At 37.3% G+C, this 23806-nt stretch overlaps 2 protein-coding genes across 5 annotated transcripts in view; both read left to right on the forward strand.

Annotated features, from left to right (window-relative positions):
- Positions 1-2017: 2017 nt before the first annotated feature.
- On the forward strand, positions 2018-7295 carry MRPL19 (mitochondrial ribosomal protein L19). The gene is made up of 6 exons (XM_026679079.2): positions 2018-2143; positions 2824-2938; positions 3024-3142; positions 4265-4399; positions 4636-4817; positions 6580-7295. The coding sequence occupies exons 1-6, from the start codon at positions 2095-2097 to the stop codon at positions 6802-6804; spliced, it is 825 nt and encodes a 274-aa protein (XP_026534864.1). The 5' UTR covers positions 2018-2094; the 3' UTR covers positions 6805-7295.
- A 2282-nt stretch (positions 7296-9577) lies between these two features.
- ITSN2 (intersectin 2) overlaps positions 9578-23806 on the forward strand; it is a 79584-nt gene continuing 65355 nt past the window's right edge. Inside the window, exons 1-4 of one of the 4 annotated variants that reach the window (XM_087949213.1) lie at positions 9578-9736; positions 20045-20108; positions 20797-20889; positions 22161-22224. In XM_087949213.1, the coding sequence (XP_087805339.1) occupies positions 20066-20108; positions 20797-20889; positions 22161-22224 (200 nt within the window). In that variant the 5' untranslated portion in view covers positions 9578-9736; positions 20045-20065. Of the gene's footprint in view, positions 9737-9918; positions 10328-20044; positions 20109-20796; positions 20890-22160; positions 22225-23806 lie in introns of those variants that run through there. The other 3 variants (XM_087949211.1, XM_087949214.1, XM_087949212.1) reach the window with 3 other exon arrangements.

Consider the following 23806-nt stretch of genomic DNA (forward strand, 5'->3'; position numbering starts at 1 on the left):
CCATTGCTGACCGCCGCTCCACCGCCTTTGGAAAAGGGAGTTAAGCCAGCTGAGGAGGGGGGTTGCGATTCCCCCGGACCCCTGCCCGGATCTCCCCTATCTTCAGTTATCTCTACAGGATAACTATAGCCTCCAAATCCAACTGGATCGGGGGCACTCCAGCAGCGAGCGCAGCAGGAACCGCACACGATCGCGGATTCCTGCCACCGAAGCCTTGCAAACCGGAAGCTTTGTTAAAACTTAATAAGCAGCTTTCAGAAAAGATGTTTTATGTTTTTATGTCTTATGTTTTGTTTGTTTGTGTATTGTCTTTGAAAATTAATAAAATTTGTTTTTTTTTTTAAAAAAGAAACATGAATATAGCCCCAATCAGCCACTTTCGAAGTAGCTGCACATTTTTTAAAGATCATACAACTGCTTGCCGTTATTCCAGGCAAAGACTATGCTGCTTTAAAGCAGGGGTCGCCAACCTTTTGGACCTCAGGGACCACCAAACTCATAATTTTAAATCCTGAGGGCCACTCATTCTCAGAGAGAGAGAGGGGAGGGGGGGAGGGAGGGAGGGGGAGGGAGAGGGAGAGTGGGTATTCTGTGATCAGTAGGAAAACAGGGTTGGGGATTTTCCTGCAGACTTTTTGGGGGATTTCCCAGGGTCTCTGCAGACAGAGACCTTGGGAAAATCCCAAAAAGTCTGCAGGAAAATTCCCCACCCCGTTTTCCTACCGATCCAAGAATATCCTCTCTCTCTCTCTCTCTCTCTCACACACACACACACACACAGGTCCTCATACACCCCCACCCCCTCCAAGGCATTCCTAACCTGCTTTTCAGCTCCGTTCTCAGGGGGGGAGAGGAAAGAGAGAGAGAGAGACGGTATTCTGCAATCGGTAGGAAAACGGGGTGGGGGATTTTCCTGCATGCTTTCTTTAGGATTTTCAGAGACCTGGGAAAAGTCTGCAGGATAATCCCCCACCCCATTTTCCTACTGATCGATCATTCTTTATTTGGGATCGCAGGATACCGTTTCCAGCTCTGTTTTCAGGGGGAGGGAGGGAGAGAGACACTTTTGGCTTCATGCAAGGAAAGCAGCAGAAGCAGCAGAAGTCTTTCTTTCTCTTCTGGCGGAGTTTGGGGAAGAGAAAGACTTTTGCTGCTTTCCTTGCATGCAGCTAAAAGCAGAAAGAAGCAGCCTGGTGGCCAGGCGAGGTGCATAGGGTGAGTGGGGCACGTTCTCTCCCTCCGCCCTTCCCCTCCTCCCCTCATTACCTCATGTTGTTCGCAATGCAAGCAACACAAGCCTTGTGTTCCAGTGGGCCATGTGGGCGGTGCAGCCTTGTTCCCATGCAGCCTGGATTAATTGCTTTGGGGGGGGTGCTCTGGGGGTGACATTTCTCTGCGGCCCACCCACAGGTTGGCCACCTCTGCTTTAAAGAGTTGCAGAGATGTGTTATATTTGTGCATTATAATTGCTCAACATCATTTATGAAACTGAGTACAAACTTAATGCTTAATATATATTAAATTAATTTGTTATATTAAGGACATTCCAAGGCATAGACAACTATTGTTAACATTAGACAAACACAATATAGACTTGGAATTTGACACTAAGGCTCCGAATGTCTAAAGCAGAGCTCTCCAGAGAGCTGGCTGAGGAATTCTGGGAGTTGAAGTCCACAAGTTTTTGCCAAGTTTGGGGACCGCTGTTCTAGAGAGTGGAAACAGATTTTTCCTTACCCGTGATTGTTATGTATATTTAATGTAAATGAAAACAAGGCTTCACATCACCAGGAAAACTGGTTGAGAATTTAAAAATTTTATTTTTAACATCAATATATGAGGGGCAATTTGGCGCAGAAAAGCGTTCCTAATTTGGACAATTGTCACTTTTAGCCGGTGCAAAGCAGGTTGAAAAGTGCTACTAAAACCCGAAATCCAAACGTTGCATTTCTCTGATAATTAGGGAACGTTCCCGCTCGGGTATCATTTTCCTTGCGAGAACTAATTTTGTCTCCCCGAGGCTGCCGTAGCGTTCGTTGCGCCTCAGGCGCATGCGCTTTTTTTTCTCTTTGGAAAGAATTGTCCTAAAAGGCCATGGCCGCTCTTACGAGGAAGTTTTGGTCGCCGCTTGCTGGGCGCTGTAGTAAGTTTTCGTTCTGAACGAACGTTTTGCCTTCCGAGGAGACATATTCCTAAAAAGAAAGGCCTTTGTTGAGTGTGAAACTGTTGACTTTTGTCCTTGTGCATGCTTTTGTCGTTATTCTCCGCACAAGAGGCTATGGAAATAGGGATTGCCGTTTCAGTTGGTTCTGCTTTTGTATATCCCGGAGTGCAAGAACCCCGTAACGGAAGATAGTGAGAATCTCAGGCTCCCCAAGCTTACGGGGTGTGGGGGGGTGGGGGTTCGGTATATAATAGTTGTATTTTATGCTTTTTGCGCCTTGTGTGTGAATCAAGCCTATCTTCGGGTTTTGTTTTGTTTTTTTAAAAAGTTGCATTTGTCAACTGCGTTAGCACTTTATGGGTTGATGGAATGAATCCTAGACCGCAAAAATTTATGCCGTTATAAACGTATTAGATATCAGTTCTTCTATTGCAAGAACTGCATTTTCAACAACCCAGCCTTTACGTGTATAGATATTAGTGTCTAAGGTGGATCACAGTTAGAAGCCAATATGCATCTGATTATATTTCTTAAGCGCCTTCGTAATTTTTTATACAGACCTGAAATGCAAGGATGTTTGGTTGTACAGTACACAAGGCTAGTAGTGTAGAAGTTGTTAAAACATAGCAGTTAATTAATTTAATATTATTCTTCCAAAGGGTGCCTTTCTTTATCAGCTCGATTCAGCAGTAAAGATGGAGAATCAGAACAATTTAAACCACCTCCCAAGCCAATTATTATTGATGAATTGAAACAACAAGCAACAGGGAAACGGTAAAAATAACACTAGTTATATTTGATCTTTAAATGTTAAACAAGTTAAATTTTCTTCTGTTTTGAAGTTTTTATATGTCTATAGGTTCTTGAGTCCTGAATTCATCCCTCCACGGCAGAGAACAAATCATTTAAAATTCTTCCTTGAAAGACAACATATGATAAAAAGAAGAAAAGTAATCAATATTCCAGAATTTTATGCCGGTCAGTACTATTTTTAGAATGTTAACTTCATAATGTGGCATTGCTTACATCATAAATAATTGTACTGTAATGTAAAAAAAAAAGTTTTTATATATAATGTTCAATTTAGTAGGACTCTATATGTTGAAATGATCCAAAACTGCTTTAAACATTACGTGAACATAGTGAATTCTACTATTTGTTCAAGTTGCCTGGCTTTTTTGGGAATTCTGCATAAGGTTTGGATTAACTTTAATGAGTATGTACTTCCAAGCTGTGATATTCTTTTTCCAAAACTATTTGGAAACCTGAAAAAAGTTTTGCCTACAAATTAATGTAAATGTTGTCCGTACAACTATCCAGCTGTTATAAATAACCAAATACAATACTCAGTTTAGACAGAAGTTCCATTTTAAATGTTACAGAGTTAAATACTTTTATATTTTAAGGGAAGTTTAACAAAATATGTGAGTAAATTTTAAAATAGTTTTAAAATATTTTTTTCATAAGAGACACAGATATACCTAGTGAGTTAGAGCCTTATAAATTGAAAAAGCAAATCATTAGAAGGTGGGTTAATTTTTTGTTATGAAAAATATAATCTGAATTTAGTAGCTGTGATATTTAAAAGATGTTATTTTTTGAATTGTTACTTATAATTAACATATTCGCAGAAACAGTTAACCTAATAAATTTCTATTGTAGAATATAAATATTTTAGGTAAGGAGAAATGAAGGCTTAGTTATGGTACATATTTCTTATAACCATAGTGGCAAATCCCAAAAGTTAGCTGTGACTTGGGCCCCTCTAGATCTGAGACACCTTGAGCACTTTAGAGTATAAAAATATTTATATTTATATCAATATGAATAAATAGTACAATAGAGTGGTCATGTATATATTTGATCAATTGCTTGGCTGGTGAACCTGACTTCTTATTAAATTTGGAATGAATCACATGCAAAAACCCTAGTCCAATATGCAGTATTTGCCCATGTGATTTCCAGAATGTTGAAAGTATGCAAGATGCAACAAAACTATATCAGAAAATTGTTGATTTTTATTGTATTTACTCTATATTAATCCATGGTCTGATTTTACTTAGTTTCTCTGAATGTTGAATTATTTTATTTTTCTCCCAGGAAGTATACTTGCTGTTTCTGCAATGGATCCATATTCCAATGGAAAATGCAACACTTTTGTAGGAATTTGTATTCAGCGATCAGGAAAGGGACTTGGTGCAACTTTCAAACTTAGAAATGTAATAAATGGACAAGGTGAGTACACAGAGTTTGTTATGCCTTTTAAGGATGTAGTCAGGGCATTCACGAAAGGAAGCAGTATCGGCTTCAAACAGAAAGGTTAAAAATTGATCATATCACACAAGGAAAATTCAGCTTTCATATTTTTAAAACTTGGTGCATTATGGGTCCATTCTAAGAAAACCCTTATTTGTTAGCTAAGTGTGGTAAGCATTTGCTATATCAATTAAAGAAATAATGTTCATTTTAAGGTGTTGAAATCTGCTATGAATTATATAATCCCCTAATCCATGAGATCAAGGTTTTGAAGTTGGAGAAGAGGCCAGATGATAACTTGATGTATTTACGAGATGCTCTGCCAGAGTTCAGCACTGTTGATGTAAACATGAAGCCAGTGTCTTACATACTTTATGACGAAGTTCCTGTCAATAAGGTAATCTAAAGGGGTAATTGCTGCATGCAGCTAACAATTTGTTCTTGAAAATAATTTTGCGTTATTGCACAGAATTCTACTTGCTTGGAGAATGTTCTTCCAGTAGAGGTTTCCTGTCAGGTTACAGATAATCCTTGATTTATGACTATTGGAACCTGCCCCTCACAATCATGATGGTCATAAATCAGGTCACCCATATTACCAACTTTTTAATGACTTTTTTTGTGGCAATCATTAAGCAAAACTGCAGTTGATAAGTGAACCAATGGTTCACTATGGGCCAGTTGTGGCTTGTAGGCCACCGCCCACCCCCTGGACAGCCAAATCAAATGAGGTGGACTGGTAGTCAGAGCCAGCATCAAGACAATCTGAGAGCTCCGAATGGAATGGTGCTGTCAGAGATAGAGACAGAGTCAGAGCCTGGGCTGTCTATCAGCCCCCAGATGGAGAGTCAACAGCGTCCAGGTGTGGAGGTGGCTGATGAGGAGGAGGAACAACTGGGTCCCATGCCTGATGCACAAAGGCAGAGGAGAGCAACGGGAAGCTATGGGCTGATCCTCGGGACAGAAGAGCCACTGTTGCTAGCTAAGCTCCACCCTAGCTCTGGGGATAGAAGGGTGTGGAGACGAATAGATGTGGCAGGCAACTATTCATTTCCCTATCAGTCAGCCACCGATAGTCTGAATTCTGGATCCTGTTTGGAACTATTGGAATTCTTTCTTTGATTCTGAAGCACTGAGAGTCAGGCGCGCCTTCGGAGCATATGTGTGGGTGTCCGCTGCTGGGAAAAGAGCGAGCGCACCTTTCAGGATGTCCGTTACAAGTGTGGTGAGAGAGAAAGACTCCTGGTGGGTTGAAGCGATTTCAGGGGGAAAGGGAGCGAGCTTCAATTTCCACAGGCACTTAGAGTCTTCGTTAGGCTGCTCTGTGTGTGTGTGAGAGAGAGAGAGAGAGAGAGACTCTTTGCCAGGTTTGCTGGCACTCCTAATAATGGGAACGTTAGTAAAAAAAAAAAAAAGAACCAGCGTGCTTATCATTTCTGGGAGGCAGGTCAGAAACCAGATTTGCTGAAAACCAGAAATAAATGGTAGTTTTTGGTTAAACTGTTGTAAAAGGAGATCACAAGACTGTGGGATGCTGCAAAGGATCATAAATGTGGGCCAGTTGCCAAGCACACAACACGCAGACACGGTGTCTGCAGAGGGGGCCTGGCCATCAAATCTTTGGAACTGTTGTAAATATCCCCAGGGAGGTCCATCATAACTTTTAATAATTGCTAAGCAAGCATTCTTAAGTCAAGGACTAACTTGTATAGGGATATAGCCTGTTTTTATTATTGTCAGCATTCCACACACTCTATATACATGCTTTTGAGTTAACAAAGAAAAACATTTTCTTATTACGAGCATGAAGATCTCTACAAAATGTGCCAAATTCCAAAGGTTTTCAAATAATTTTAGGTTCCAGCACAGCATTGTATTTGACCAATAAGGTTCTTGAAGTATGAAGTACAGCCCACCTATTTTTGTTGCTGCTGTTATTTCATCTAAGGAGTATAATCCCCGAGAGTTTCAGTCAGCAGATAGTGATTGGCACAAGTTCACCTATTCCAAGAATAATTGGGAAACATCCGATCTGTCAGCATTGCTAAAAATCATTATATATGAATGAGGGACTTCTATGAGTACAAAATATAATTTTTGAAAGTATTTTGCTGAAATATGATATTCACATGCTAACATTTTATTTTGAATTATATTAGATGAAGGTCAAAATGAAGCCTAAACCGTGGTCAAAACGCTGGGAACATCCAAAATACAATATCCAGGGCATCAACTTTGACGATTATCTTACAGAAAAAGACAAAGAAAGAATTAAAAAATGGGAAATGCCTTGGAGACAATTTGATATGATGCTAGAGTATGACACATCAAAATTTGAAAAGGAAATTCAGAAAGAAGTAAATGAAGAGCTGAATAAAAGCTAAGGGTCTATTACTTGGAAAGACCATCGTTCGAGGAATTTTAGTTTATATCTTTAATAGTGACTCTTAAAAAAGCATGTAGATGAAAGGTATTCATACTTCGTTTTTTTGTGTTCAGCAGTCTTTACATATATAAAACTTTCTAAATAAGCAGGTAACATTTGGGATAACTGAGGAAAATATGAAGGCCACAAGAAACATGTTGGTGACATCTTTAGAAGGGTTTGGTCCCCAAAGTTTTGACTGTTTTTGCAATGGGAAGTAGCTTAAGAGTTTTTTCATGTATAAATCAGCACATTTCAAAAGTAACCCCTTAATTTGTTGCCAAAAAGACTATGAAATTGAAGGTGGTCCATTCCAGAAGTTCTTTTTGTATGAGATAAGGCAAATAAAAAGATAAGTAGGATTGACTTTGAACTTGTAGGGCATGCTGAGTAACAGGAAATTGAAGTAGTATATCTTCAATAAAAGCATTGATTATATTCTCCAATTCATTTTCTGTTGTGCCAGTGTTTAATCTCTTATAAAGGCAATATTGTTTGTTTAGCAGCAGTAACAACAAAGTAGTAATGTTACATGTATTGCTCCTGTCCATTGGTAAAGAAAGGTAAATATCCCAAGAAGAATAGTTAACTGTTGTAATAATTGCAACCTCAATACCAATATTTAGCTATTTGAAACAAAAATACTATCATAACTTCCAATTTGTTACTCGACAATGACATGTACTTTTAGGATATAACTCATCCATTATAATAAACCTTTAACTGCAGCATAGTATTGTTAGAAACCATACTGAGAAATTCAAGTTTATTCATGCTTATGTATTGTATAAAAATGAATTTTAATGATATTTAATTGGATAAAACAAGTACTTACTGACCAAGATTATAATATGCATTATAAAATTTCTATTCAGAAATACAGTTAACATTAACATTGCTAATTTGAGGCATAGTGTCAAATAAAGTGTTGCCATGTTAATTTCAGAAACTTAATTGACTGTTGAGAAATGAAATTGGCTTTTGATCTCAGTTCATTTCAATAAAAAGTTTTTAAAAGCAGTATGGTACTATTGGGGTGGGAAACAGAATTCCGGGCTATTGGGTATATTAAGAAGTTAAAAAAAATCCAAAAGCGATTTGGATTTGCCTTGAATAAGGCTTTGAAATCATAGGGAGTTGAGCTTGACTCAAAGAAGACTTTACCTTATGTGAGTATAGCTCGATCACTAAATAGTGAATGCTCATGTTCACATGACATGTTAAGGATATTCAGCTAATAATTTTTCTGCATTTGCAGAATTTGAAACATTAACTACTATATATAATCTGCATTCTGACAATGTAGCCTATATAATGTGCATTCAGACAATGTAGCAATAGGTTGAAATGGGTTAACTAGTGAGTTCTGTAAATAAGTTGTATGTTGTATGATAATCTTACCAGACTTGGCATCTTTGGAGCCTCTGGTTCAGTTTCCTCTTAATCATTCTTTCAATTGTAATGCAGAATCTTTTGAATTTCAAGTCACTGTATCAGATGCAGCTACAATACTGCATTCTTGCTCAGGTTTTGCTTGCCCTAACTTAAGGTTAAGATAGGTGCAGTCATTAGGTCTAGGAGCCTTGTCAAATGGAGTCATTCCAGTGTTGTGAAAGAAGTGGTTATGAGATTATTGCTCTTCATTTAGCTTTGTTTTTTCTTTGATTCTTTGTTGCTATTGTGCTTGTATGAGGGAGAGGCTTGATGACAAATTGCTGTGCTATAGGATGTGTGGCAGTCAAATAACAGCCTATTCATTTGATCATGATAAATAAACAAGTCAAGGATGCAACTCCATGTTAAAGAATGCTCAATTTTTGCATGCTGAACAGCTTATGCCTCTCCTCCTGACAACCAGACCTTGGAAAAAAGAATCTGTAGCACATTTTCTAACAACTTTATTAAACAGCATAAATTGTAAATTAATACAGCTTCCCCCTTACAATATTTTCATCATTGCAAGCAATTCTACTTTTTAAACATATTGCTTTTTAGACTCTAGAGAACTAAACATATACCTATCTCCTTCACATTTCTGAAATTAATCTTGGAAATCCAAAGGCATTTAATCCCAAGGAAAAGAAAACTTTATTGGAAACATATTCCCCATTAAATTTAAATATCAAGTTGATCATGGTAGGCAGGGAGTCTGGGATTTTTGAATCCCACCCCTGGCAGGGACCCTATAATGCAGAGGGTTTTCTTCGGTTCTTCCGGGGCAGTTAAGGAGCAATCAAGCCTACGAGGCAAAATCCACGAGCATCAAGCAAGAACTCAGTATTGGTAAACAAATATAACTGTGAACAAAAAAGTACCATTCCCTCTATCTTTTCCCAGCCAGTGCGTTGTGATTAAAAGGGTCACAGCTGAGTGGAGCGACGGGAGAGTTTAGCTACATAATGGTGGTTGGCCAGAAAAGGGGCTAAACCTCCGTTTTCCACCCACAGAAAGGGGGAGAAGAGCGTTATCTCACACGTTGTTTTGGCGCACCCAGAGAACGTGCGCTTTCGGCCATTTTTGCCCACTTGTGGCAAACTAAACCGGTAACAACAACAACAAACAAAAAAGCCTACTGGGTTGCAAGGATATCCTTTCGGCAAACGATTCAAGAATTCCGGAATGAGGTATTCAACTGGCGGTCTGCTGGCTCCCTGAAATTACGCGGGGGTGCCCAAGCCCAGGCGCGCATGGAACTCCTACTCCCGCTTGTTCCCTCCTATATATATACATACATATATAGCAGCTGGTTCTGACGCCATGTTCCGGTTTTGACGCAACGGTGGTAACAGCCGCAGCCCCAAGAGGAGGAGGAGGAGGAAGTGCAAGCCAGAGGAAGGAGGCAGTCCACCAGCTCTCTCGGAAGAGGAAAGTGCTGACAAGCGGCGCAACAGGTAGGCGCAGGTGCTTTTGCTCCAGGCCTATCGCCAAAGTCTGCCGGAGGGGCGAGGGCTGCGGCAGGGCGACCCGCAGTCAGGCAGGCGACCGAGGTCGGGAGTTATTCGGAGAATGCTGCCTTGAATCCCTTTGGCTTGAGGGGGTGGAGATAGGCAGGCGCTTTGCTCGTTGCATTCATGGGAAGTGTGGTTGGTGGTAACATCGGGGAGAAGGCGGGTTGGGCTCTGAAGCGCTGCGGCGGGGGAGGCTGGTTGCGGTTGCGGGTTCAGGGAAGACGCATCGGAGAGGAAGGGGCGGCCGGCGGGCTGAGAGAGGATCGGTGGGCAAAGGCAAGAGAGTCTTGCCAACTGCGGCGAAGAGTCCGGGGCGGGACTTGTGCCCGGGACTCGGGAGAGCGAGAGCGCCAGGCCATTGGAAGTCGCCATTAAGCACAACCAGACGGCTCCCTTTCCGCTGCATCTGTCAAGCTTGGAGCCAAATGCATCCCGGGGCTCCTGCCGTTGGTCCCCCTGGGGCCTCCGGCTGCTTTTGCTCCAAAGGGCTTCGGCTTTGCACGTACACACTTTTTGCTAACGACTTCGTTTTGGGTGAGTGCTCTTGTTGCAGAAGGTGAAAGGCAAAATAAAGCTACGTGCGTTGCCTTGCCTTGGGGATACAAATAGTTAAAGCCGCCAGGGCTTTAAAAAACAAAAGTAAAGCTAGAACTGTATCTAGCTTATTTTTAACAGTTCATTGGTAAATAGCAATGCTTTTTTTACGTTTGTATGTTTTGAAGCTTTTGGATATCTATCACCTTTCTTAATGTGGTTTTTGCAGTGTTCTCATAATTAGCATTTATTGCTTTCATTCTTAAAATCTGTAAAAATGACATTTCTTTGTGAATTTAGCCATATGTAAATTATATACATGTACAAATGCATACACTTTAAATACTTATTTGTGTTTCTATAGAAACCATGCTTTTCATACCAGTAGTAGTGTGATAACTTGGATGATATTAAATAGGTGAACGTATTTCTATGGCTCACCAAAGAATGCTATATATATTCATATGAATAACTGAGGAATAAGAGTTAATATGCCAGTGTATAAATATGTGTGTACTATAGATAGACAAGACTTATAACTCTTAATTACCAGGATATAATGTTTTATATTCAAGATTAGCAAAAGTATTTGTACTACTGTCAATCTGGCCTATATTCTGTTATTAAAATAAAAAAGTTCCTCCTTTGGACTAACTAATATTAATCATGACTGTTTTTTGACAAAAATTGAAAGAGCATAAGATGAGTGAAATCCATGTTTTCTCTATCTTGTTTAAAGTAATCAATACAGAACACACATTTTCTTCATATCCTATCAATATTTATAATGAAAGAATAATTAATAATGGGGATGACTTGAAAAAAATTTTTTAACATAAGATGAAATGAAAATATCTTTCAAGATCATTATTTTTATTTTAACTTTGTCATATTTTTTTCAGTATTTTATTTCTCGTACTCTAAGAAGTTCAGTTGGATTAAAATATTTTTGAAGAGTAAAACTATTTAAAGGACATCTTAGGAAACATACATGACATTGAAAGAAGCTATTTAGAGTACATAGTAATCATGTGAATGTTTGTTGAGGAACCAGTTCTGCTGTGTTCTGAGAGGCTGACTTGTTAGGCTTAGCGTCTTTTGAATTACTAGGAATATTGTGAACCTCAATATGTGCTGTTTGTGAATTTTTATATAAAAATAGAATTAAATTCTTTGTATAAAATACTTTCGCATGAGAACTTTATGAAAAACTAAAGAAAATATTTGAGTTAGTAATTAATTTTTGACACTAAAATTCTTGAGATTAGTATTCTAATCTCTGGAATAGTAGGATTTTCCAAAAAATAATCATCTAGAGTGTCCTAGGAAGAGTGGGAGATTTATCTGTGAGTTCACATTCTATTACTGCCAAGCTACTAATAAACTCATTGCTACAGATACATTATAAAGTAGAGCTATAGTACACAATATATGCCTGTGTTATTGCCAAGATATCAAAGCACAGTAGGGGTGAACCTATTTCTACATGTATTGAGCAATAAGGCAGCCAAATAGAAAATAGATTCTTCCCATTTGCAAATGCTATCATGCAATCAGGATTGTGACACTCATAGGATGTTGAAGTTTGTCACTTGTTCCAAATATTTTATTTGAGCAAAAAAATGAAATGGAGCTCAGTCAAGCTTAATTATGCCTTTAGCTTTGTATATTATTCACCTCCAAAGTAGTTTTAACTTACCCCATATCAGTCTTGCAATATAAAAAAGTGTCTTCATTGCTGAAAGGAAGTGTCAAACTAAACATAATGTTATTGCTTATAGAGCAGATATTTGTAAAAATGTAGGTGGGTTGTTTTAAGTGACTCAAAGTTTATTGTGAGATAGGCCCTTAATTCACTTAAAGGTAATCCGGTATTATCAATGCGAGTATATTCTCTATACAGACCAGTGTTTCTCACCCTTGACAGCTTTTGAGTTGTGAGGAGTTATGAGAAGTTGAAGTCCACACATCTCAAAGCTGCCAAGGTTGAGAAACGTTTGTCTATATAATTTGAATGCCGTCTTTAAAAAAAGAGTCTTTCCTCTTACATATAGATATCTGCTGAAAGGTAGCATTTTCCTTTTATAGTAAGGACAGCCTCAAAATGTGTAAAATCTATTAAGTCTATGCCACCTATTATGTTGGAGGGAAGTCAGGTGACTTGAAGTGACTAGGGATAGAGACAATAGTAGCAGGATAGAGATTAACAATGAAGATAACAAACTTCATGTTGATGCAGTTTTCTGATAGATTTGAGGATTGGCAAGAGTACTATAAATAGGGAGACTATAGCACATCTGGTCAGATGTTTAAAAGGTAGAGGTGGATTTTTTGCCTTTGAAGTTAATATATGTGTTGAAAGTATACTGAAAGATTTAGACTAGAGAGCAGATCAAGCAGGAAAGGTGGCACTGGGTACCTGAACTGTCAACCCTGCCAGGTAGAACAGGTTGAACTAGTTGCTGTGCACTTACTGTGTCTTTCAGAACTAATTGTGGGCCTGAGAAGATTTTTTCCCCTGGATATACAGGAATTCAAGATTATGCATATGGAGAACAATTGGCTCTTTTTGCAACCCAACTTGTTTGACATGATGTCTTTAATCATTTTAAACTTTAGGTAAACATAAATGTCTAGGACATAAGCATCACTATCTTCAGGCTGACAAGGCCATATTCAGAGAAAAGCTCAGAAGTGGTCAGTAGCTTTTAAAGTAAACTAGAAGGTAATACGCTTTTTCAGTAACTTTAATTCTTAATATTTTTCCAAATCAAATCACAGAGAAATTCATCAGCATGGCAAAGTCTTAATGTCAGTGACAAAGAATGATTTCAACAAAAAATATTTTTGTGGGAGTTGGGTAATTTCCATAGAAAGTAGTTTAAGCTGAACAACCCGTACCAGATACTAAGAATCGTTTTTATCTGGTACTGGTTGTTCAGCCTAAACTTTTGTTATTAAGGGGGAAGTGAATTCTTTCCTTGGTGCTTTCTGAGCTTGGTTGCTTTTTTGCAAATATTCCATTACATTCATTACTAGTTAACATCATTCAGTGCTAGTGATGTTATCTAGTTTGGGTAATGAAACATCTGCAAGAAAACAACTAAGCTTAGAGAGCACCAAGGACCTCTCATTTCAACCCTGAGCTGCAAATGCTGTATTCTCCTTTACTGGTACCTATTAAAATGCCAAGTTTTTGTGATTTAAAAAAAAATCATACAAGATAAATCACTTCAGATTTTTTTCCACACCTTTAATATAACATATAAGCTGCACAATTCAATTGAAAAACTAACTGAAATTGGCGGAGGGGGGATAACAGTAAGAAACTAGAATGTGGCTGTGTACAGTAAGAAACTAGAATGTGGCTCCGGTTCACATCCTCTTAGATGTGACCATGTTCAGAATTAACCAATCACATTCAGACTGATATTGAACAGCAGCCATTTCACACCAGCCATCAATTAAAATGACTGATCAAGTCCATATAAGGGTCAGCTGTTCTAGTTGGGTTTTTCTGTCATTTACTTAGTTGCCTCTTACAGCAAAAGCCATGGTCTGCAAAGAGCTTACAAAGCATCAAAGGGATCTCATTGTTTGAAGTTATCAGTCTGGAGAAAGGTACAACTACAATAAAATTTCCAGGGTATTGGATATACATGGAACACAGTGAAGACAGTCATCAACAAATAGACAAAATATGGCACAACAGTGACATTACCAAAAAGTGGATGTCTCTTCAAAATTGATGAAAGAAGAAGAAAACAAGTCCAAGAGGCTGCCAAGAGGCCTACGGCAAAATTAAAGGAGTTGCAGAAATTTCTGGCAAGTACTGGTTGTGTACTACATATGACAACAATCCCCCATATTCTTCATATGTCCAGGCTGTGTGGTAAGGGGGCAAGACAGAAATCTTTTCATGCAAAGAAAAGCATCCAAGCCCAGTTGCAAAAACCTAGATCAAGTCTGACAGTATGAGAAAATGTGTTATGGTCTGATGAAACTAAGACTGGATTTTTGGCCATAATTCTAAAATGTATTTTGGTTCAAAAACAACACTATGCATCACCAAGGTGAAGATGGTGGTGGCAGCATTATTTATTTATTTGCACACTTCTTCTTACCTCTGGGAAAGGTACAATTTAATCAACAAAATTAAGCATTAAAAACGATGAAAATTTAAAATATATACATTAAAAAATACTGTAAAATTACAAAAGATGGAGAATTCCAAGATGAGATTAGCAGTTATTAATACAGGGGGGTGGGGGGAATTCCTTGTGTAGCCAACCAACCCCATGGTTGTGTGGACCCCTGTGTTTCCCAAGCAAGGCTGCATAGCAGGACAAAAGATTGAGGGCTTTCCTCATCTCTGAGGGCAAGATGTTCCACAGTGCAGGAGCAGGAACAGAAATAGCACTCTTCCTAAACCCTATTTGTTTTGAGCTGCTTTTCTTCAGCTGGAACTGAGGCTTTAGTCAAGGAGGGGTTGGAAGGGGGGAAGGAGGGAAAGATGAACAGTTCCAAATATTGGTCAATTTTGACACAAATCCTTCAGGCCTGTGCTAAAATGCTAAAGATGAAGAGGAATGCCACCTTTTAAATAATTTGATGGAAAAGATCAGAGATTGAAAGATGATATTATCATGTATGTTTATAATATATTGGTATTAAAATGGAACATTGAAATATTGAACAACTACTCTAAAAACCATGTATATTAATTCTAGAATTATATAAGTTTGATTCATATAACAACTATTATGATTATCATTAGTGATGTTTGTCTCAAAACGAATTATACCCAGGAACCACACTGTTCATGTATTGATATTGATGTATACTTAAAAATAAAAATCTAATAAAACTTGGGAAAGGGGTGAGAGAGAGCAAGTTTGGTCCAGTGGTTATGGCATCAGGCTAGAAAACAGGAGATTGTGAGTCCCCCCGCCCCCCCATATTAGCCATGAAAGCCAGTTGGACCAGTCACTCTCTCTCAGCCCAACCCACCTCACAGGGTGGTTGTGTGGAAAATAGGAGGAAAGTTTGGTAGACATGTTCACTGCCTTGAGTTATTTGTAAACATCATAAAAACAGGATACCAATAAATAGATGGACAAATATGCCAAATCCAGTCTGAACATTAAGCCAACTTCAATAATAATAAGAAACTAAAGTGCTCTGGGACCATAGAATTCAAACAGCCAGGCACCTGCTGCTTACATTAGAGTTAACAATTGTCTATAAGAAAAAAGCCTGGATAGTGGACGTGGCAATAGCTGGAGACAGCAGAAGAGAAGAGAAGGAACTGGAGAAGAAGAAGAAAAATACAAAGATGTGCAAATAGAAATAGCACAACTGTGGGAAAAGCAAAGCTAGTAATAATAATAGGTTCCTTTGGTGCAATCCCAAACAACTGAAGTATCACTTGAACACAATTGGTATTGATAAATTCATCAGTCAATTGCAAAAGGCAGCTTTCCTTGGAAAAGCTTACATTCTGTAACAATATCTATAACACCATCAAACATCCACATCTGCCTATCCCAGGGCCTTGGTAAGGACTCGATAGGTAGATAAAAGTGCCAAATCCAGTCTGAAAGTCTAGCTGACTATGTGACAAACCATAATGGGGGAGGGAATCTGAAATTATTTATCTTGGTCTGATTATTTTTTACATTTCAAAAACCTGGTATTTTAACAGGGGTATGTAGACTTCCTATATCCACTGAAGTTCTAGATATAGTAGGGAAGAAAGACTGGGCTAGTTACAGGAAACCAGACACGAAGTGTATTGTCTCACAAATATAAGCTAGCAGGAAACTTCTGACTCCACCCAGCTTGTCACCCAATGAGTAAATCGACATTGTTCAAGCATCTCTTTCTTTAAAGAAACAGTATTTAAATGAAGCACCATTTCAACTTCTCAGTAAGTGAGCTAATTTATTTATGTTTAAATCTAAAAGGTTTTGAATGGCTCTAACAGTAAATGGGGAACATTTGAGGCACAAGTCTTGTTGACAGAGAAGGTCTTTTCAGTTTAATCGTGAACACAATTTTCAGGAAGAACTTGACTCAGGAAATGCTGGTATTACAAAAAACACATGCTGGAAACATATAATTTCTTATCCCTCTAGTGGGATGGGATCTCCCAACACAAACTGAAACCAGCAGTGGAGAAGGAAGGAAAACTGCAGCAGAACAGTGCCAGTACAAATCAAAACAATAAATAAAGGTACAAGAAAGTTAAGGGGCTCCCATGGCAGCTCTCATAACTAATATATTCAAGTATATATTTAATACGTAGTCAAACTGTTTAAACTTTACCAGTTTTCCACTACTTGTGAAAAAAAATAACTCCTTGCACTGGAAGCTTAAAATATTTTTGCTTCAATGGAATCTTCCAATCCTTTTTTTCAATAGGGATTAAATCTTGATCATGTGGATTACTTAGTTCTATTTTTCCTTTCTACCGTATTAGTCTCAACTCTTTTTTTCTCCTACCTTTAATTCGTATTGCATTTTTTTCACATGTGTTTCTGAAGTAATTATTTCATTAGGGCAAGGGTTGAAGTTGAACAAGAAATGAATAGAATAGAATAGAATAGAATAGAATAGAATAGAATAGAATAGAATAGAATAGAATAGAATACTTTATTGGCCAAGTGTGATTGGATACATAAGGAATTTGTCTTGGTGTAAATATTCTCAGTATACATAAAGAAAAGGTACATTCGTTAAGAATCAAGAATCATTAACGTACAACACTTAATGATAGTCATAGGGTACAATCAACAATCAAATCATACTAGGAAACAGTCAAGTGGGAGGGGATGGGTGATAAGGAGTGGTGAGAAGATTCACAGTAATAGTAGTGTACACTTTGTAAATAGTTGAACAGTGTTGAGGGAATTATTTGCTTAGCAGAGTGATGGCTTTCGGGGGAAAACTGTTCTTGTGTCACTTACCTTACAACTTTATGAAATAAACTCTCTTCACATTCAAAAATAAATTTTATTATTTATTTTTTTAATGAAAAAGGTGGACTAACTTAGTTTTGCATAATTCTTGCAATCTAGGTTTTATTTTTGACTCTGGTACTCTTTTTTTTTTTTTTTGAACCATATGTATTTTGGAGTTCTATTCGTTCTTTATAGAAGCCATTTAGAAAATCCTAACTTTGTTGATTTACTCAGGCAGAACAGAAGTGAATTCTGAGAGTGAGCCAGCTTTGGACCTATATACAGAACCAGAGCCCTCCCAGATCATGCTCCAGACTTTCTTTGCTTAATTGGACACACACACATCTAACTAGTCTGGGCGCTCTCTACTGCAAGAGCATGGCCAGGGCAAAGCTTTTATTTGGAGAAGATAGTTTAAAATAGAACTTTAAAATTGGATCACTTTAATAGCTAAGTGCAACTGATGATGACACAAAGGCAACACAATGAGGGCATGGTATAAAACAAAAACTATTACAGCGAAGTTCATGACACCATTCAGACACTAGAGGATAAAACTACTATCTGGAAAAAGCAGGAACATTGTTCTTTTGGGAAATTTGGCTTGCTCAAACCACCAAAGCTTCTGCAAACAGTTTTGAGTCCTCTAGGCTTGTGTTTTCTCTGGGATTTTCTGGCAATATTTGAGGGGTGGGCAAGGAACTCTTACTCTGTGGGATAATAATTTTTAATTGGTTAAGAAGCTTGTCCAGACAAAGTTAATCACTGAATAATAAATTGCTGATCTTTAGAAATTGTTCCAGGGTGCCTCTTGTTTTGATTATCTCAGGCCAATGATGTCAATGGGTGGAAAATAAAAAAAGAATAATTATTCAGAACTTAAATGATCACAGCTTGATTGACTTATTTTCTGAGAAGTCAGCTTTTGACCAAATTAACACATGCCTGATCTATGTATCTCCTCACAAACATGTTTATCATACCTGGATATCAACAGCATAGATAGATTCAATAGCTTTGTTCTTTCTACTAGCAGATGAATATTTTAACTTGTTTAGTTACATTTGTGAAGAATGTATTAAGCATATGTCTGTCACTTTTACATCCAGAATGTAAAAAAAAAATCAAGTTACATTTAACCTGAAGCCTTGCACTTCTCCAGTATTTTGTACATATGCAGATTTTTTTTAAAAAAGAGGGGAAGTACCCTCACCAACCTGAGATATACCAGTAGCTTCATATTGACACTGCCAACTTTGCTGGTGGGACTATCTACTGGGAAGGCTGTTCTTGCATTATGCATTACAACCCTTGCACAGGAATTACTGATGTGTTGGAGTAATAAGGGGAAAACACATTTTATATTGATTACTACTCCAATTCTTGGCTACCCCTAGCTACATAACAACTGTACACATTCCCTGAATTGGATGGAAAATCTTTCTGGAAATTACAGTCCTAATAATTAACTAAAGTTATTTAATCTAGTCAATAACTAGATCTCTGCAGGTAGTCCTCAATTTATGAACAGTTACTTAGCAACAGTTCTAAATTATGATAGACACCCAAAAGCTGTTTGCAATGGAATTTCTAAATTACAATGGTTGCACCATCCTCGCACAGTTACATGATCACATTTTGGGCCCTTGGCAATTGGCTCACCTTAATGGCTGTTTTCAGTATTCCATGGTCACATCACCATGATTTTTGACACTTTTTTTTACAGTTTCCAGCATTTATTTCCAGTTTTTAATAAAAAGCACCCCTTGAGTAAAATGGATTTGCTTGACAACTGCAGCATTTGCTTAACAACTACAGTATTTCTTAAAGATTTCTGAATTGCTAATGAGCACCCAAAACATGTCATACAATTGGGTCTGGTTTCATGGTGATTCATATAATGACCACAACAACTTAGAACTGTAGTTCAGGGTTCAATTAATAAGTTGAGGATACCTGTATCCTTTCTCTTTCTTTATTGTATTTAATTTCTATTTTTTCCACATCCTTTTCATATCTTTTTCATACCTTTGAGATCCTTTAATTGAGATTTTACAATTTTTGGTGTGGAGATGTATTGAGTCTCTTCTAAGAGCATCCTTTTTTTTAGCCCAAGCCAAAGCAAGTGGCAGAATCTAATAACTATCTCAAAAAAAAATAAACAAAGATAACTGTATGACTGTGACGTGTATCCTTACGATTTATATTGACTGTTTGCTAGTATGATTTGATTGTTTATTGTACCCTATGACTACCATTAAGTGTTGTACCTTATGATTCTTGATGAATGTATCTTTTCTTTTATGTATACTGAGAGTATTTGTACCAAGACAAATTCTTTGTGTGTACAACCACACTTGGCCAATAAAGAATTCTAAAATAATACTTGGATGAGAGACCAACAGTTAGTGCCAGATCTATGAATGCTAGATTGACGAAATTTAAAATGGTGCTGGAAAAAGCAATGTCAAAAAAGCCAATTCATCTTTATTAATCATTTTGAATTTGCTCAACAATTGATATCACTTTTAATTTAAAAAATATTGTTAATTAACAAAGTATTGTTTCCAGCTGCATGTTATACTTTGTAAGCTTTCTCCCAACCCTTTTTTGGGGGTACTCTCAATATACCAGTAGATCAGAAGTTCTAATGTAGAAGCTGGAGATGCATTTTCCTTGCCCTTTACGGAAAGATGTGCTTCCTCTAGTACTTCTGTGTTATTAATAATACTTTATTCATGATGTTTTCTTGCAGATGGCTAAGAACTAGCAAGTTATGTTCAAGACTATGTTGGCTCAGCTTCCTACTGCTATAAATGGTAAATAGCTTCTTTAAAGTATTTATTCTTCCAATACCGAATAAGGCTCTTTCACTCTGCTTAGGTAATACTTTTTAAGAATCTTATGTACTGATAAGTTAGCTGGTTAATATTGGGCTTTTCATTTAAAAGCATTGTACTTTTGATTCTATTGTTATTTACACACCATTATATTTGGTCATTTTATTTACACATCAAAATGTACCACTTTGCTCTTGGTTTTTATATTTAAAAATTAATTATTCATAATAGTACCCATGTATGCATACCTATCTATATATGTCCATATATGTGCTGATGATCCAGTAAATATGAAGGATCAAATATGCAGATATGCTCATGAAAAACATACAGGCATTGCAAAATACATGATTCAACAGGCCTTGAGTTTGAAATCTTTTTAGAAATCTTTGCTTTCTAAAAATCTGGAATTTGGGCAATGTTGATTTTCTAAGAGGGAGTTTGTAAAAATATGTGAAAAAGCAATCTGAAATATTAAAAACAAGATAATAAAGTAAAAAACTTGAAGGAAGAATGGATGACTGCCAAGAAGAAAAACCACATTCCTGTCAAATTGGTAGGAGCAAGATGGGTCATAAAGGTTTTGGGTTTAATATTATTACTAAGACAAAAGTTATTTTCCCCTATTGAACATAATTTTAAAAAAGTATTATTTTTTGTCTTTCAGGAGGCCCAAATATGTGGGCCATCACTTCTGAAGAAAGAAAGAAATATGATAAACAGTTTGACAGCCTTAAGCCAGTTGGGGGTTACATTACAGGTTAGTGTGGTTTTCTGTTATATGATTTGAAGATTTAGTTCATTGAATTGCTATCTGGTTAAAAATATTAATTGAAAAAGAAATTATTGTAACTGTCAATACCCCAAAATTGGTAGTGCTATAAGCCACGTATAAAATTATAGTTGACTCAACTTTTTGGAAGTAATGGACATATGTTTGTGTTTGTCTAATGATTGTATCACAGTTTATTAGACAACAATTCATGATATAAGCAATGTTTTTTTGAATTAGAGGTACTCTTCGCTGTCCTAATTTTACACAAGAAGATAATGGATCTGCTTCCAGGAGGCATCACAGCAGATAGCCCCACCTCACCAATCTTGTCTGATTTCAGAAAAGGCAAAGATGGATTTGATTAGCATTTGGATGGGAATAATAGGGAAATTAGGAAAACCCAGGGTTGTAGATGGGCTAGAAAATGAAGGATGGGAGAGCTTCTGAGAAGGAGGCAGTGGAAATCCACTTCCATAGTGTTTCAAAGAAAACTTCATGGACATATCTATGATAACACCAATAGTCAAACCTGGCTCAAAGGAGCTTTAACTTTAAGTTGCTTCTGGTTCATGGGAGATTTGACCCATATGGCTTTGGTGTTTTCAATTTTCATTTTCTGCTGTTAGTTCAGTTCTTTCATCATTTTTCAAAGGGAGAGGAGAAGAAAGTTAGGAAGTGGAGTCAAGTATCATAGTATCCATACATTCTCATGGAATGGAATGGAATGGAAGGAAGTGTATATGACCCTTCTAATTTATTCAGATTCTGTCTCTTGAGTGAAATAGCAAGCAGGGACCATTTATTTTTTCTGTATAAGGGAACAGACACCTGCTGAAGAGAAATGCCCATTGAATAGCAGTCATCCTATTGATCCCTTATCCGTGCTCTCCCTCTGGTTGACTATGACTCTCCAAAGTAAACTGGTATCCTTTCTGAAAGGCTCAATTTTGTTCGAAGGCTTTGGAACTCCTACCCAGTCCAGTATGCTTCCCATTTTACTTCCTTTGCCTTTTATCTCTCTGTCTCTCTCTCATACACTCGGTCTGATAAGGAGAGCAAATTAAAGTTATGGATTGCCTTTTCAGTAATAACAGTGTAATTGTTCAGTCCAGGCAGATTTTATATCCTATCCTATAACTAAGTGCATTAGAATCTTAAAAGAATTCTTTTAAAAATGTGTGTCCTTTAGAACAAAATTGCCAACTGAGAAATGCATTATTATGTCCTTTTCTGTCCCCTTTCTTTTCTTCATACAGGTGATCAAGCACGAATGTTTTTTTTACAGTCAGGTTTGTCAAATCCTGTTTTGGCTGAAATATGGTGAGCATCTAACTGTGAATTCATTATATTAAGAGATTTAGTGTAGAAAGATGCTGTTCTAATGATTGCATGCGATAAACCTCCTTAATCATTGAATAATGTCATGACCAGGAACTTGCAAATTCTATGACTTTTTTATAGACTCTTATTGTTTCTGTATATGGGAATTTCTATTTCAGAACTGTTGATGCGCTCTCCAGAACTGACCCCCTTTCCTCATAAAAACTACACAGCCTGCTGAGCAATGCAGTTGTAAACCACAACATCACATGACTGCATTGCTTAACAATGGCAATCCTGGCACTCCCTGTTGCCACTATTAATCGAAAAGGGTAAAACAAGGCTGTATATTGGCTCAATTTCTATTCAACTTTTATATCAGTTCCATGGTGGGCCATTTCCTCAACACAAACTTTCACTTCCCATACTCGTTGGAAGACAACTCTATTTTATTCTATGCAGACAATGCAGCAATACTCTCAAGAATATCTACTAGTCTTGAAAGAAATTGAGAGCATTAGCACAGTATTGAAAGGAAGACCAGCTAGGGCTCAACTATCAGCAACCAAAATCATGGCATTTGCCAAAAGGCCCCAGTGCTGTTATTGAGGTATGCTGCTGTTCAGGGCGTCCAAAAGGGCAGAGGTGGGAGTGAAAATAGGCAGGTGAGGGGAGTTTAAATGCTCCTGAGGTTGTAAGTTTGGACAAACTGCCAAGCACCTGAATTTAGATCACATGACCACTTAAGTACCATTTGTGCAGCACCACTGTAACTTTGCAGGGCCACTGGACAAATGGTCATAACTCAAGGGCCACGTATATATGGGTTGGAAGAGTTGCCAGGAAGGGAAGACAGAGACTGAATTCACAGGGATCAAGACAGGCTGGCTCAATCTTTGGTGTATTTTATACTGGAATTGGGAAGATTAGAAGATGAAAGACTAGGAAGTGTCCTTACCATTCAATCATTAATGTAGATTCTGTGTTCAGTGGACTTTATTTTCACACAATTGCATTTAGGAATATATCCTGAATTCATTCTTTAAATATTATTCTTTAATAATTTTTCTCAAATACTTGTGTAGTGTAACATAGAGTAGCATAGCATAGAATAGAATATTGTTTAAATATTGTTCTGAATAATTTTTCTCAAATACTTGTGTAGCATAGAATTTCTTCACTTCAGCAACAAAGTGGTCAATGTTTGGAATACTCTACCTAATTCTGTGGTATCTTCCCCAAACCCCAAAAACTTTAACCTTAGACTGTCTACTATTGATCTCACCCCCTTCCTAAGAGGCCTGTAGGGGGCGTGCATAAGCGCACCAATCGTGCCTACCGTCCCTGTCCTATTGTTTTTTATTTTTCTTATAAGTATCTATCTCATGTATTCAAAACTATATTTATTCTTATACCTGTGTCTTGTAAGCAATTGACAAATCAAATAAATACTAAGAATAGAATAGAATAGAATAGAATAGAATAGAATAGAATAGAATAGAATAGAATAGAATAGAATAGAATAGAATAGAATAGAATAGAATAGAATAGAATTCTTTATTGGCCAAGTGTGATTAGACAC

Source organism: Notechis scutatus, chromosome 1 (genome assembly GCF_049901735.1).
Source record: "Notechis scutatus isolate UNSWTSFEM ecotype Mainland chromosome 1, rNotScu1.2, whole genome shotgun sequence".
Lineage (NCBI taxonomy): Eukaryota > Metazoa > Chordata > Lepidosauria > Squamata > Elapidae > Notechis > Notechis scutatus.

Coding starts and splice junctions, on each gene's coding strand:
- MRPL19 (XM_026679079.2), top strand. CDS start 2,095: ATGGCCGCTCTTACGAGGAAGTTTTGGTCGCCGCTTGCTGGGCGCTGT. Junction 2,144..2,823: donor GCCGCTTGCTGGGCGCTGTA/GTAAGTTTTCGT, acceptor ATTCTTCCAAAG/GGTGCCTTTCTTTATCAGCT. Junction 2,939..3,023: donor CAACAAGCAACAGGGAAACG/GTAAAAATAACA, acceptor ATATGTCTATAG/GTTCTTGAGTCCTGAATTCA.